Source organism: Amblyraja radiata, chromosome 12 (assembly GCF_010909765.2).
Source record: "Amblyraja radiata isolate CabotCenter1 chromosome 12, sAmbRad1.1.pri, whole genome shotgun sequence".
Lineage (NCBI taxonomy): Eukaryota > Metazoa > Chordata > Chondrichthyes > Rajiformes > Rajidae > Amblyraja > Amblyraja radiata.
Window position 1 is genome coordinate 50,545,384 of NC_045967.1, and position 17,167 is coordinate 50,562,550.

The 17,167-nt window shown below is 40.5% G+C and overlaps 1 protein-coding gene across 5 annotated transcripts in view; it reads left to right on the top strand.

Annotated features, from left to right (window-relative positions):
• Window positions 1-17,167, top strand: part of thoc2 (THO complex 2) — a 101,526-nt gene that overhangs the window by 75,406 nt on the left and 8,953 nt on the right. For 2 of the 5 annotated variants that reach the window (XM_033030750.1, XM_033030746.1), the window contains 5 exons: window positions 438-886; window positions 2,084-2,142; window positions 3,566-3,601; window positions 14,214-14,363; window positions 14,720-14,786. In XM_033030750.1, coding sequence (XP_032886641.1) covers window positions 438-886; window positions 2,084-2,142; window positions 3,566-3,601; window positions 14,214-14,363; window positions 14,720-14,786 — 761 coding nt within the window. Of the gene's footprint in view, window positions 1-437; window positions 887-2,083; window positions 2,143-3,565; window positions 3,602-14,213; window positions 14,364-14,692; window positions 14,787-17,167 lie in introns of all 5 variants that reach the window. The other 3 variants (XM_033030745.1, XM_033030749.1, XM_033030748.1) reach the window with 2 other exon arrangements.

Genomic DNA, 17,167 nt, shown 5'->3' on the forward strand with positions numbered 1-17,167 from the left:
GGAAAGCAGAGATGGAGTACTGATTGTGGATGATCAGCCATGATCATATTGAATGGCTTGGCTTGAAGGGCTGAATGGCCTACTCCTGCACCTATTTTTCTATGTTTAAAGAGGCTAATGCAGATTTGATTGACCTCGTTAAAAATCTAACGTATCTAATCACGAACATCACTTGGCGATGCTGATAAAAGCTTGAGAAATAACTCAATTTATTAATCATTTGCCTGCCTCCCACTCAAATGTTGGGAAATTTGAATACCTTTCCTGGCTGGCATAGTATAAGATAAAATCCTTTTTGTTTCTATTTAAAGTTTATATTGGACAGTGCTCTTCGTGAATGACACTATACTTTGGGATGAGTTTTTCCAAAAGAACCTTATCTTGCTTAATTATGAAGAAAACAAAATGTTATGGGTTTTCTATTTTTTTTTTTCCAGCATCAAAATCACAAAAGAGAAGGAAGAGAAAGAAAAAAGTGGGAAAGAAAAAGACAAAGACAAGAAAGATAAGACGACCTCAGCCGTTCCTCCAGAGGCTAAAGCATCCGCGAAAGAAGTAAAGGAGAAAGCAAAAGAAGAACGAACGAATAAAGATGAAAAAACACGGGAGGCGAAGGAGAAGACACCAAAGGCAGACAAAGAGAAGGAGAAGATCAGAAAGGATGAAAAGACACCAAAAGAAGAAAAATCCAGGCAGACGTCGAGCAGTGCTGAAGCAAAATCGCATTCGGAAAAGGAGAAAGAGAAGGATACATCCAAGGATAGAGATGCACTAAAGGAAGCCAAATCCAAAGAAAGTCACTCAGGCACTAAAGGAGACAAAACGGTCTCTGCTGGGTCCTTGAAGTCCCCGGTTCCACGATCAGAATCTTCAGAATCTGATAGGGGTAAGTCAATAAGATGCTATGTTCTCCCTCATTTTTATAGTTATTTGATGAACTTGAATGATTAATGAGGATGACTCCCTCCTGATTCAAGCAGTAAAATGCTTCTGAATGTTTAGTGGACATTTGAGAAAGGAATAAGCATAGTTGACCAAAGTGAGGTTTTTCTCTTGGGTAATTACATCAATAAATTCCAGAAACTTTTTGGAGTTGCATTAAATATCTTGGAAGCTATTTCAACGTCTTGATAAGCAGAAGTTTTATTTAGTTTATTGTCACGTCTGCTGTGGTACAGTGAAAAAGATTTGTTGCGTGCAAGCCAGTCAGCGGAAAGGCAATACATGATTGTAATTGAACCATTCACAGTGTACAGATACATGATATGTATTTATGAATTAAAAACTAAACTGGTGAAAATCGGTTTTCCATTTGGTTGAGGCAGATGCAAGTGCAACAACAGCAATAAGAAATGACACAAAAATTAAGAAAACCTTGTCCATAAGTTGGCAAATTCTGTCTGTCATCTCCCCTTATATTAAACGTAAAGATTTCATATCTCCCGCCCTACTCCTCCACATCTGTGTACGTGCTGATGAACATTGACCTGGCCTCATGCTGACAGTTCCAATATAGATCTTTTAATTAAAACTGCTGTTAGCTGATGTTTGAACTCCAATCTCTGGGCTGCTGCTTCCAGTTACGGCCATCAGATTCAAAGCCATGAATACACTGACTGACCCAATTCTCATTCGAGACCTCCCGGGAGAAGCTCAAAACGCAATTGTTTAATTTGTTAAAAACAAAAAATTTGATCAGACAGTAAAGCAACGTATGCTACGTTCTCCTCTCTATTTAGATCTCTACTAACCCATTTGAAATGTTAATGAAACGTATATTTTGTTACATTGTATCGCACAATGTAAAAATCGCCAAATTCTTTTGTATTCCATATTCTTCAAATAATTGCGCCAATATTAGAACCATCAGCTTTTAATCAACCACATTCCTGTTCATATTTCTTCATATGTAGGGGGGGGGGGGGAAGCAATGATCCACACCTTGTTTTTGATTGATGTTAGTGACATTAATTATATTCTAAATTGCCTAATTCTAAAGAGAATTATATATGATTTTGATCTTTTTGTATTTTTGCAATATAAAAATCCACAATCTACAAGACTTAAAATTTTTATATTACAGAACAAAAACGACGCAAGCTTGATTCCCACACTTCACCATCACATTCCACTACAGTAAAGGTTAGTATAGCCTAAGGAAGGCATCGTCAGTATTAGGCTGTCCTGTTTGGAATGCCAGTGTTCTGGAAATATTCATCTTCCTTCAAGTGATACAAGGTGCCCACTGGAGCCTCTGGAGGTTTCTTTTAAATGGAAAATCCATTCATTTTCTTTATTGGACTATTTTGTAAGCAAATTTTGTATTTAAAAAAAAAAAAAAAAGCTTCAAGGACCTAGCGAAAATTGTAAATAGTAAGAGGAAAATGCAAGAAGTTTTTTCTTCGAAGTGCCTCAAATTATATTAAGTGGTCAGTTTTTGAAGTGCAGTAATGCTACAAGCAAAATAGCTTCAAGGTGGCGTCGCAAAAAGGTGGCAGCGCTGAGAGTGAAGAGCGTTTCAGCACTGAAGAATGGTGGAGCTGTTCAGAATAACCGGATACCTCTGGATTCATCAGGCCCGCTGATGAGCATGCTACCAATTCGTGCCTTCTAGGAAGGAAGTAATGGAGAGAATTCCATAAAAGTCTTTAATATCCGCTTGGTGATCTGATCTCCTGTAGTTGGTGTAAATTCTGGCAGCGTGCAGCTGTTATTAGTATCCTCCCTTCATTGGTTTGTTTTCCTTTGGGTGTGCCAGCCTTTTGAATCCTGCCTTAGGAAAAAGCAAGTATGGCAGCCATGCCCATCTTCCAGCCGAGAGGGCCGATGAATGGTGTTCTACGCAGCACGAAACCCGGGTGTTTCCTAATAGAAGAATCAGGGCAGATGCTTCCTTGCACCGTTTGCTGTATTTATTTTAATATAGATGAACCCCCCCACGAACCCTTGAGTTTGCTGTGGGTTGAAACTTGGAGCTGTAAGTGCCAATTCCTGGATGCATTGCACTGGAAGGGAGGTTAAGGAGCCTACTGTGGTTTGTTGAGCTGCACCTCTTTACAAGATTAACATTTTTCTCATTGAAGTTAATTGTTCTCTTAGTTTACTCACACGGGATACAGTATTCCATAACATCACATATAAAGATTTAATTTACATTTTTATGTATATTTGATAAAAAGTAACATTTTCTATTTAGTGTTAAAAGTAATTATGCATTTTAGGGGAGTTTTATTCCTTAACTGGTTTGTAAATTAATGCTAAGTTGTAAAGTTGTTAACACTAAAATTGTGAACAACAGCAGCATCAGACAGATTTAAGTAATACATCTAATTAAGTTTGAGAAACCATTTCTATCAAAGTAAACTGTTTCCTTATACACAAACTTAAATGCACTATTATTGTTATCATGTTCAGTCAGCATTAACAATTCCCAAAAGCCTAGTTCCTAAAGGTGTAACTGCATGTCAGAAGCAAGACATTAGAGTGGTCGTCAACTTGCATCCCAAAGTCCTCTGGTATCTGAGAAGCGCTGCAGCTCATCTGTCATCTCCATTCATTCTTACAGGATGGTCTCGGTGATCACAAAGAATCATCAGCAAAGGTTTGACATTTGAGCCTTATTTAGACATCTTTTATAGGTGAACTTTTGTAATCCTCACATTGATTGGAGTTTCAAAAAAATTGTTTCTGTGGGTTAACAGTTTACAAATATGTACTGGTGTTCCAGAAATGCTTTGACCCAATTTTACATTTTTTGTCTTTTTTTGCTTCTTGAAGTTTTAGCTACTCCTGTTAAAAGTGAGCCCACATCTTCTGGTTGCGGACTGATTTAACATTATGCACATAGGATAAAATTTGAATTTGTACAGTTAACAGTCTGATAATACTTCACATCTCAAGCGGGCTGAGCTTTGAGAAGAGAGAATATTGGCAGAGTTTTAGCTCTGATTCCTAACCTGCGGTTTTTGCATGACTGCAGATTGTCAGAAGAGGTACACAAGCCATGATGAAGATACATACCAGTGCAGTTTGAACTCACTTGTTATGGATATTCTTGTGGTCAGATGGCACCGTAATAACATCTTGTATTTATTGAGGAAGGTTAACAAGTGTGGCGGGTGGGAAATTGATGGTAGTAATAACCTAAGCAAAAAGTCATCGATTAATTCAAATTTCACCCGATTAACTGCTTGCTTTTAATAACACATTGTATTTAAAATTGAGTCAAAATCTTTCTGGATTTATAGTATGACAAGGTTGTGAAATATGATTCCGGATACAAAGGAGATTTGTTTACTGTTTTAACTGTTCTTGATGCAGTTTTGGCAAAATACAATCCTTTGCAATGATAACATTGAGAAAATGTAATTCATTTGCAATTTGTGTGGTTAACTTTATCAATGCAAGTTCTGATGCTATGCCATTTTAGTTTCTGTTCATAGTGTAAAATATTTAGATTAAATAAGATGTCATTGTGGTTTAGTGTAATCTTATTTTGGGTGATGAAGTACACTTGCTTGTTAGCTTGAATTAAAATTGAAAGCACACATGAACTTTGTAACCAATGTCCATGGCAAATACCCTTGAGTGGATTTTTAAAACTGGGTTTCCTCTACATAATGATTTAATGGGATTGACAGTAAAATTAACACATCTTTCTGAATCAAATTTATCTATTCTGGTTACTGTTTGTGATCTTAACAGCTGCCATCACTTTTCAAAAAGTAACTCACATTTCGTAACAGTATTTTAGTTCGGCTATCTTTTTGGTCTGTTGCTCAATGTGGGTTTGTGCGTGGAAATCTGTTGGATTGATGACTTTATTGAAAACCTATGGCTGATTTTTCTTCCCTTGATCTACCCAAGTCATTTGGATCAGTATGTTTGAGTAGATCGGTCAAGGGGAGGAAAATCATCCATAGGTTATCAATAAAATAGCCTCTGGAAATGAACCATTTTTCACCAGTTTGTTAAAAGGTAAAATATTTTCCTTTGTAAGTCACATTTGTAACAATTTATATTTAATAACCAATTTGCTTCAGTATGTTTGTATTTATATGCTGAGGCTTAAATAATCACGAGGGAGTTCTTCTTAGTGATCATTTTAATATTATCAGCATTTTAATCTGGTACATTTAATTTATAAATTCTTCAGCTTTCCTGTGTTACTGGTCACACACAGCAGGGCTGCCTGGTGTAAGCAGCATTTGGACCCATATGTATATTCAATGGACATTTTAAAAACTAAAGCAGAAAATTTCACAGATGCTCACTGTGCAGGTCACACAGCATCTGTAGCAAGAGAAACGGTTAGCGTTTCATCTCAGATCCTTCATCAGATCTGCAATATTCACCCCGCTTCTCCCCCAACAGAATCAGACTGACCTGTTGAGTGTTTCTTACAATTTCTGTTTTTATGTTTAATTTCCAGCATCTGGTGTTTAAAAAAAAATAAAAATAAAAAAAAGTAAGAATTCACTGCAGATTTATGTTTGTTTATCCGTTCTATTTATGGTTTGATAAATATAGCTTGCTTGAAACCTTTTGATTAATATAAGTGCAATTCATGACTAACAATTTCAATTGGTGTAATTGGTATAATTTTCTAGTCTTTTCTCTTTGTTGGATTTCAATAACAAGAGAAGTGATTGTTTACCTCAAATGCCGCTTCCGGATCTTCAAGCAATAAGACTAGAAGAACAGTGGAATACTATTTAATTTAAGGAAGGCTTTTAATCGCCTAAAAATGCTATATGTTGGATTGCACAGGCTTCCATGGAGACTCGTTAGCTACTGCAGTGAGCGACTAAGTGTGTTCTGGGCTTGCATTCCAATGCACAGCACTGCATTATAGCACAGTGCAGTGCAGCACTGCAGTATAGAACGCCCTGGAGGTCAGAGATAAGCACATCTGAATCCTTGTTCCACCCCTGGATTCTCCATTGAGTATAACGACTTTTGGTAACTGATATGCTTGTGCCGGTTACTATTAGTAAACCAGCCAAATATGTTGAGCCCAGCCCAGCCCCATTCACTTTAATGGGGTTTCCAACCTTTGTTTCTCAAATTTAAGTTTAGCTTAGTTTTTGTTTCTTATTTTTGTAAGGTTATATATTAACTATAGTTTAATATGTATCTAAATTTTATTTTTAAATCAGTGCAATATTTTCAATGTCTCTAATTGAACGCAGTAACTCCATACACACAGCACCCGTAGTCAGGATCGAACCCGGGTCTCTGGCGCAGTAACGGCAGCAACTCTACCATTTCGCCACCATGCCGCCCAATAGTTAAAGAGTGCTGAGACTGGTGTAAGCAGCATCTGCTGTTCCATCCCACACATTTGGTGTTTTTATGTTGGACAACATGGTCTATATTAAATCCTGTGCAATCCTGTTGCCTGGAGATGCAACATCAGTTTGAGTTTTTGATCTGACTGTCATTCCACATAATTTTTAACATTCTTTGCATTTATTCCCATGGATCCCTTACAAAATGTGCTTACTTGATTGGCACTGTTTAATTTTGTATTTAAAAATCTTCAAGTTTCATTAATCTCCCAAATTAAATTTGGATCATGTGTCTTTGTTTGGTCTTACCAAAATCTCATCCAATATTAGTATGAAACTCCATTCTTGACGACTCTTCCATATGTTTGCAATGACATATTTAGAGTAAAATGTTATTTTGTTTTGTATTTCCATGGATGGTTAAGACATCTGAAAATTTACTTTTTATTTCTTCTTATTAGAATTTGTATATGATTTATCTGTAGTGGAATATGTTTGCAAGAAGGCTTTTTTTGGTCTCAGTAAATATTTGTAAATTAATATAAATTACATTCAGGGATTGTGGGCGGGTTATTGAGGATGAAGATGCATTAACGTTCCAAAACGTGAATGAGTCTTGTTTCTGTTTGAACAGTTGACCACAATATTAAGAGCTTCCAAATACACCATGAATTTCAAACTGAAAATTACTACCTTGCCCAACTTTGTAAAAGTGTTCTAAATCTGAGTGAAGTTCCATCTTAAGTACCGGCTGTTTCATTATTTCGTCACAGCAGTTTCTTTTTAAAAAGAGAAAAACCTAAAAGCAGCATTGTTCCATCATTGATATTGTTTATTTATCTTTGTTTTGTTCATTCAGCTTTTAATCATATAGCACATTGTGAGAACAAATCACAAAAGTGATGGCACAATTGGTTAGGTTGCACCTTGGGACTCCCCAAAGTGCCACAAGAGTGTGGCAAAGGTTTTATCAAGGTTCAGTGTTTGCTTTTTGGTCATCCAGATTTTATTTATAGAAGGGTTGCTAAATGTGGCACTAAATCATCTGTAAGGTTTCAGTCTGCATTGCATTTCCCTGAATTAAACTAATGCACTATACTATCTTGCAATCCTTCCACCCCTACTCTGCCACCCAGCACTCTTCTATCTCTGGACACTTGAAGGGGGAAATCAGCCATTTTTCTTTGTGGAGAGGGCAGATCTGCAAACTTCTCAGATCATATAGTCACACAGCATGGAGACAGGCTCTTTGCCCCATCCGGGCAACTATCTGCTAAATTTTTGCCTTCCCCACCATCCTATCTACTTTGCTGCCACTTGTATGTATATACTTGTACTGCTAGGGTCTTGTGTTCAACAACACTCTCCAGTGCCCTATCTTTCACCATGGTTTAACTTGCCAAAATGTAACACATCACACCTACCCGAATTTAATGCCATTTACCATTCTTGGGCAAATTGAACTAGGTGATCCGCCTACAATTTCTGGTAACTACCTTCACGATACAATTCCAGATATTTTAGTGTCTTCTGTAGATTTACTCAACATTCCTTGTATATTCTCATCCAAATTGTTAAACAGCAATGGGACCACCACTGATCCTTGTGACAACCCAACACCCAGTTCAAAATGCAATCTTCCATCGTCACCTGCTATGAGAATGCAGGGTGACTCGGAAGGTTGGGGGAGTGGGCAGATGCAGGGCAGATGCAGTTCAATGTGGATTATCCACTTTGGTAGCAAAAACAGGAAGGCAGATTACTATCTAAATGGCGTCAAGTTGGGAAAAGGGAAAGTACAATGGGATCTGGGGGTTCTTGTTCATCAGTCAATGAAAGTAAGCATGCAGGTACAGCAGGCAGTGAAGAATGCAAATGGCATGTTGGCCTTTATAACAAGAGGAGTTGAGTATAGGAGCAAAGAGGTCCTTCTGCAGTTGTATAGGGCCCTAGTGAGACCATACCTGGAGTATTGTGTGCAGTTTTGGTCCCCTAATTTGAGGGAGGACATTCTTGCTATTGAGGGAGTGCAGCGTAGGTTTACAAGGTTAATTCCCGGGATGGCGGGACTGTCATATGCTGAGAGAATGGAGCGGCTGGGCTTGTATACTCTGGAGTTTAGAAGGATGAGAGGATATCTTATTGAAACATATAAGATTATTAAGGGTTTAGAAACATAGAAAATAGGTGCAGGGGTAGGCCATTCGGCCCTTCGAGCCTGCACCGCCATTCAATATGATCATGGCTGATCATCCAACTCAGTATCCTGTACCTGCCTTCTCTGGAGTACCCCTTGGACACTCTAGAGGCAGGAAACATGTTCCTGATGTTGGAATCCAGAACCAGGGGCCACAGTTTAAGAATAAGGAGTAAGCCATTTAGAACAGAGGTGAGGAAACATTTTTTCTCCCAGAGAGTTGTGAAGCTGTGGAATTCTCTGCCTCAAAGGGCGGTGGAGGCCGGTTCTCTGGATAATTTCAAGAGAGAGCAAGATAGGGCTCTTAAAGATAGTGGAGTCAGGGGATATGGGGAGAAGACAGGTACGGGGTACTGATTGGGAATGATCAGCCATGATCACACTGAATGGCGGTGCTGGCTCAAAGGGCCGATGGACTACTCCTGCACCTATTGTCGATTGTCACCCGCTGCTGCCTACCATCAACCCAATTCTGTATCCAGTTAGCTAGCCCTCATTTCTATGCAATTCGTCCTTCAGACTAGCCTACCGTACTGGACACTGGCAAAGGCCATTTAGAAGTCAATATCAAGGAAGTTGAAATCGTCTACTAACACTACCCTATTATTCTTAACGCTATCTGCAATCTCCTGCTCTTCGAATTCATGCTAACTATTGTGGGACCTATAACAGTCCCATCAAAGTGATCATCTTTTGTTCCCAAGTTCTATCCAAAAAGCCTCTTAGGTGATTCCCCAAGTATACCCCCCCCCCCCCCCCCTCTCTCTCTCTCTCTCTCTCTCTCTCTCTCTCTCTCTCTCTCTCTCTCTCTCTCTCTCAAAGCACTGATACTGAGTTCTTCTGAATCAAATGGTGATCCCCAGTCTCACAAGTTTTGGAGTAGAATTAGGCCATTTGGCCCAGTGGGTCTACTCTGCCATTCAATCATGGCTGATCTCTGCCTCCTAATCTCATTTTCCTGCCTTCTCCCCATAACCCTTGACACAGCTCTAATCAAGAATTTGTCTATGTCTGCCGTAAAATTATCCACTGACGGCCTTCACAGCCCTCTGTGGCAATGAGTTCCACAGATTGCCTACCCTCTGACTACAAAAATTCCTCCTTGCCTCCTTTCTAAAAGAGTGCCTTTTAATTCTGAGGCTATAACCTCTGGTCCTAGACTCTCCCACCAGTGGAAACATCCTTACCACATTCACTCTATCTATGGCTTTCATTATTCTGTAAGTTCCAATGAGGTTCCCCCCTCAACCTTCTAAACTCCAGTGAGTAGAGGCCCAGTACTGCCAAACGTTCTTTTTGACCTGTACCACGGTCATGCCTGTAGCATCTGTACCTGGAACATTGAGCTGCCAATCCTGCCTTTCTCACAGCTACTTTTTCCTATATAGCTGTAATATCCCAGTACTCTGAGCTAATACGTACCCTGTGTTTGTCCACCTTGCTTGTCGAGCCTCTTGTAGACAATAGGTGCAGGAGGAGGCTGTTGGGGGCAGCACTGCCATTCATTGTGATCGTGGCTGATCATCCACAATCAGTACCCCGTTCCGGCCTTCTCCCCATATCCCTTGACTCTGCTATCTTCAAGAGCTCTATGAAAACATACAGAGAATTGGCCTCCATTGGCTTCTGAGGCAGAGAATTCCACAGATATATGGTACAATCCTGTGTGAAAATCTTGTGCTGGAGGATTCTGTACAGTGAAACACTACTGTGAAGAGCTATCAAATCTCCTTCCCAGGATACTGACCCTCCTCCAGTTCAGGTGCAGCCCACCCCTCGCACTGGTCATCTCTGCTCCAGAAGTAACTGGACTCCCAATGCCTCAAGACCTGTATCCCTGTCCCCCGCACCACTTCCTGAGCCACACATTCATGTCCCTTATCCTGTATGTCTACTCACCAGCACATGGCAGTGGGAGTAATCCAGAGATCATTATCCTTGATGTCCAACTGTTTAAAGCTAATTCTTTCTATTCACTACAGAGGAGTTATTCCCTTTTCTATTTATGCCGTCGATACCATTGTGCACAGCAATCTTTGGATGCATCCAAAACTTTACTGCACTCGTGCACTTGGACCATCTCTGATATCTCCCTCCCGTTTCTTATTCTCACCATCTCCATCACATGAGATAGACTATCGACTGACATCTATTATATACCTACTGACTCCCACAGCTATCGAGTACACTTCCTCCCTCCCTGCCTCCTGCAAAGACCCTATCCCCTACTCCCAATTCCTCCATCTGCACCCAAGAAGAGGTGTTCCACATCTGGGATGTCCTCACTTTTTAGGGAATGGGGGATTCCCCTCTTCCATCATAGATGTGGCACTCACTAGGGTCGCCTCGATATCCCGCAATTCCACTCCTCCCCCCAGTTGCAATAGGGACAAAGTCCCCCTAGTCCTCACCTTTCAACCCATCAACGTCGCATACAGCACATAATCCTCCAACATTTTCGCCACCTCCAACGGGAACCCACCACTATCCAAATCTTCCCATATCCACTCCATTCCGCAGAGGCCGTTCCCTCTGCAACTCCCTGGTTAACTCGTCCCTGTATCCGCTGTTCCAGGTGTGACATCGGTGAGACCACGAGCAGGCTCGGCGATCGTTTCGCTGAAGACCTCCGCTCAGCCCGCCTAAACCTACCTGATCTCCTAGTTGCTAAACACTTTAACTCCCCCTCCCATTCCCACACTGATTTTCTGTCATGGACCTCCTCCATTGTCCAGTGAGTGAGGCCCAGTGCAAATGGGAGAAACAGCACCTCATATTTTGCTTGAGCAGCTTACACCCCACCCCACCACCCCATTGACTTCCCTAACTTCAAGTCACCCTCGCTTTCCCTCTCTCTCCATCCCACCCCCTTCCCAGTTCTCCGAATAGTCTGTCTGTCTCTGACATTTTATCTCCGTTGTGCTTTGTTGTTACCTTCTCCTAGCTAACAATGATCTATTCTACATTCTCCTTGATATCCACCAGCTTTGATATCCCATTCTCACACCTCACATTTCCTTATCTCTGTATCTCGCCGTCCCCTGACTCAACCTGAAGAAGGGTCTCGACCCAAAACGTCACCCATTCCTTCTCTATAGAGATGCTGCCTGTCCCGCTGTGTTAGTCCAGCATTTTGTGTCTATAAACTAAACTAAAGCTTTGTCTCACCTGTACCAGCTTTCTGTCCCCTACTACAATCAGTCTGAGGAAAGGTCCCAGCCAAAGTTTTCCAACCCATCTGAGACACTCTTGACCCAGGCACCTAAGAGACTAAACACCATCCTGGCATCTCGTTTGCGGCCACAGTGTTTCCTCACTCTCCCCCTAACTAATGAGCCTCCTGCCACTAACGCTCTGTCTAACTCTGAGGCACCTCGGAGGCAGTCATGGTGCAACTAACCTGGCGGCTGCAGCTGCTGCCCTCCGAAAGGCCACTTCCTCCAACCTTATCCAAAGCAGTATACTTGCTAGTGAGGGGAATAGCCACATGGGAACCCTGCATTCTTTACCTGCTTCCTTTACCTTTCCTGGCAGTCACCCAATTACCTGCTGTCCACACCTTTCATGCACTCACCTAACTAAAACTCTACAATGCTCTCAGCGTCCCAGTTGACCCAGAGTGTGTCCCACTCCAGCTCCAGGTCCTAGACACTGCATTTTTGGACACACTTTGCAGGGATGGAGTTACCAAGGGCACCGACCCCCCTCGTCCTCCAGAGATTGACTCCAGCATTTACGTAAACCAACATCTGCAGTTCCTTCCTACACAACTTGTTCTTTTCCTCTGTTCTGCCTCCCCACCAAAGCCTCAGCATTTCCTATGTAAACATTACATTTAGTCTTCTAATAATGCAAAAACATCAAATGGATGGCTACCTGATAAAAGTAAATATTTCTAAATATGCTCAGTTACTAATTGCATTCAAATTTCATGACGCACAGGTTGTATAAATGATGTGACATGCCTTCCAGTGATGAACACATTCCTGGGCATGCAAATAAGGAAAGCCCAGAAGAGCAATTATCTTTTAATTTTCAAGACCGTTGATTTTATCAAACTGCACTGCAATCCATAGTGCATGTTAAAAGTTCTTGGAATCCCATAGTGTATCAATGCAATTACACCAAAATTGTTATATTTCAATCAGAAATTTCCTCAGGCTAAATTGAGTGAGCTTTCCACTAACATAATGTACACGACCTTATTCTGAATTTGGAGACACAAGGAACTGAAGATGCTAGAATCTTGAGTAAAGTATAAAGTGCTGGAATAACTCAGCGGGTCAGGCAGCATCTTTGAAGGAACACATATAAACGATGTTTTGGATCGCGACCCATAGTCAGTCCAGACTCGAAACGTCGCCCGTCCATGTCGTTCAGAGCCTGACCCACTGAGTTACTCCAGCACTTTGTTTTTTACTCTTATTCCAGATTTCCCTTTTAACCACATCCAAGTTCAAAATGTAAATTGATAAAGACAGCCCCAAAGAAATGTAAGGACTCCATTCCTGAAAACGGTCCATCTGCCAATTTCTCCGGCAGTCAGAATGTTTTTTTTTATATAGTGACCCATTTCCTAGCACTCGACATACACTTGCTCCCATCTTATTTCAGTGAATATTCACCCACACACTATCCATAATTAAACATGGGATATATAGACACAAAGAACTGCAGATGCTGGTTTATACCAAAGAGACATAGAAACATAGAAAATAGATGCAGGAGTAGGCCATTCGGCCCTTCGAGCCTGCACCGCCATTCAATATGATCATGGCTGATCATCCAACTCAGTATCCTGTACCTGCCTTCTCTCCATACCCCCTGATCCCTTTAGCCACAAGGGCCACATCTAACTCCCTCTTAAATATAGCCAATGAACTGGCCTCAACTACCTTCTGTGGCAGAGAATTCCAGAGATTCACCACTCTCTGTGTGAAAAATGTTTTCCTTATCTCGGTCCAAAAAGATTTCCCCCTTATCCTTAAACTGTGACAAAAAGTACTGGAACAACTCAGCGGGTCAGGCAACATCACTGGAGAAAAAAAATTGGGTGAGGTTTAGGGCCAGGACCCTTTTTTCAGTTGTGTGTGTGTATATGTTGTATCCAATTATTAATGAATACTGCAAAATGTATATTTGTTATTAATATCTTAAAATGCTTTAACAGTGTGTGGGAGAACTTGTGTAAGAGCAGATTTCCATAAGTCAGGTCATCTGTAACCCGGGGACCCCATGTACAATCAAAATTGAAATAAATCCTCGTGAATTGGTGGCACATCTGAAATCTCAATGTTGACTCTTGGAAGGTTGGGAGATTCTGGAATTTGGTTGTGGCTGTTAATTGGTCATGGAAAGTTCTGCCTTTTCTCTGGCAGGTTAACAAGTGACTTAAGTTTTGAAATGGAATATATTTTCATACATTTAAAGAAATTCTACATTTTCAAATTTTTAATTCAACTATCAATTGCAACATTAATCTCCAGACTTCAATGACTGACGTTCATTCTACATACTTTTAAAGCTTTTCTGTGAAGACCTGAGAGAAATTGGCCTTGTTTTCAACTGTGTATTTACACCATAAAGCCAGCTAGCAAGCAAATGTACTATTGCATTGACGTTGTCACAGTGTGAAAGTGGGTATTTTGTTTGACCTTCATGGAACGTGTTGTTTAGTCCCATTGAGATGGTGTCATCATAAGTGTGCCTTGCATCATTTTTAACAGCATCATAGCCCGCATCAAACCAACCATAGTACAGGCACGCAGTCAAAGAGTAAAGAAAGGGAGGTGGAGAAGAAAGAAGTGGAAAAGTTAAGGGATCGATCAAGAGAGAGGGAAAAGAAAGAAGATAAAGAACGAAAAGAGCGCAAAAGGGTGAGCTTGATAGTGGATCAGATATAAGCCAGAACTAATTCACATTTTTACACCTTGTGGGGGTTTCTGCCATTGACATGTATTGTCATGTTCAATATTATATTGAGCAATAATGGCTTGCTACCGTTTTTGCCAAGCGTTATTCTCTTCTGTCTTTTGACCTATCTTGGCTTGTATTAATGTATTGGAAGAAGCTTGGAGTGATATTAAATATATTTCTTGCATTTGATTTGATTAATCTGGGACTTGAGGATATAAAATCATGTATGTAGCATCTGCAAATATATTTCAGCAGGAATTCCCTCTTGAATGTTCTTTTGTTATTCTAGGTAGGATTTTTTGTTTTTTCTTCTCAGGATCATTCAAATAGTGAACGAGAGAGCATACAAGAATCAAAACGACGTAAAGATGAAAATGGAACGGGTAAGAATTCATATCAAATATTGTTAGAGTTATGAAGATTGGTGAACAGATCCAAATCAGTTTAGATTTAGATCATGTTCGGGTTTATTATTGTCAAGTGTACTGAGGTATAGTCAAATGCTTTGCTTTGTATGCAATCAGATCAGCAAAAATGTCATTGTCCTATCTGGGACACATGACAATAAAACTCTCTTGACGCTTGAGATAGTAGAATACAGAAATGCAACCAAGTCAAACTCATGTACAATAGATAGAACAAAGGGGAAGATAGAGTGCAGAACACAGTTCTCAGCATTGTAGAGCATCGGTTCCATAGACAAAGACCAATGTCTACAATGGGGTAGAGGTGAATGGGGCAGTACCCTGGTTTATGCAAGCCCAATAACCAAGGAGAAGAAGCTGTTGGTGCACAGGTGGAAATAGGAAAGACCGGGGTGGATAACTCCATTCGATGGCTGTCGAACATACAGTGCCCTCCATAATGTTTGGGACAAAGATTGAGATTTGTGATTTTTTTTTAAATCACTTGTGGTTAAAGTGCACATTGTCAGAGCTTATTAAAGGATATTTATATACATTTTGGTTTCACCATGTAGAAATTACAACTGTGTTTATACATCGTCCCCCCCATTTGAGGGCACCATAATGTTTGGGACACATGGCTTCACAGGCATTTGTAATTGCTCAGGTGTGTTTAATTGCCTCCTTAATGCAGGTACAAGAGAGCTCTCAGCACCTAGTCTTTCCTCCAGTCTTTCCATCACCTTTGGAAACTTTTATTGCTGTTTATCAACATGAGAACCAAAGTTGAGCCAGTGAAAGTCAAAGAAGCCATTATGAGTTTAAGAAGGAACTGCAGATGCTGGAAAATCGAAGGTACACAAAAATGCTGGAGAAACTCTGCGGGTACAGCAGCATCTATGGAGCGAAGGAGAATACCATTCGGGCCGAAACCCTTCTTCAGTCTGAGAAACAAGAATAAAACGGTTTGAGACATCAGCCAAACCTTAGGCTTACCAAAATCAACTGTTTGGAACATCATTAAGAAGAAAGAGAGCACTAGCAAGCTTACGAATTGCAAAGGGACTGGCAGGCCAAGGAGACCTCCACAGCTGATGATAGAAGAATTCTCTATAATAAAGAAAAAAACCCCAAACACCTGTCTGACAGATCAGAAACACTCTTCAGGAGTCAGGTGTGGATTTGTCTATGACCACTGTCCACAGAAGACTTCATGAACAGAAATACAGAGGTTACACTGCAAGATGCAAACCACTGGTTAGCTGCAAAAATAGGATGGCCAGGTTACAGTTTGCCAAGAAGTACTTAAAAGAGCAACCACAGTTCTGGAAAAAGGTCTTGTGGGCAGATGAGATGAAGATTAACTTGTATCAGAGTGATAGAGTATAGAGGAGAGAAGGAACTGCCCAAGATCCAAAGCATACCACCTCATCTGTGAAACACGGTGGTGGGGGTGTTATGACCTGGGCATGTATGGCTGCTGAAGGTACTGACTCACTTATCTTCATTGATGATACAACTGCTGATGGTAGTAGCATAATTAATTCTGAAGTGTTTAGACTCATCCTTTCTGCTCAAGTTCAAACAAATGCCTCAAAAGTCATTGGCCGGCGGTTCATTCTGCAGCAAGACTAGGATCGCAAACATACTGCTAAAGCAACAAAGGAGTTTTTCAAAACGAAAAAATTGTCAATTCTTGAGTGGCCAAGTCAATCAGCGAATCTGAACCCAATTGAGCATGTCTTTTATATGCTGAAGAGAACACTGAAGGGGGCTAGCCCCCAAAACAAGCATAAGCTAAAGATGGCTGCAATACAGGCCTAGCAGAGCATCATCAGAAAAGACACCCAGCAACTGGTGATGTCCATGAATCGCAGACTTCAAGCAGTCATTGCATGCAAAGGATATGCAACAAAATACTAAACATGACATTTACCTGCCATTGCTGTGTCCCAAACATTGTGGTGCCCTAAAATGGGGGGACTATGTATAAACACTGCTGTAATATCTACATGGTGAAACCAAAATGTATAAAAATGGCCTTTATTAAAATCTGTCAATGTGCACTTTAACCACATGTGATTTTATTTCTATTACAAATCTCAAATTGTGGCGTACAGAGGCAAATAAATAAATGATGGGTCTTTGTCCCAAACATTATGGAGGGCCCTGTAGCGAGCATAGATAAATGGTTTGTAGAGCGGAAAATGATCACGGAGTTTCATTGGGAGATACGATAAAAGACTGATCCAGTGGATAACCCAAAATCTTTCATAATTAAATGTAGTGTCTTATTGACCCTGATATGACCAATCTCAAATGAAAGATTTATGGGCACTTTCTCGGCAGATACGTTTTTA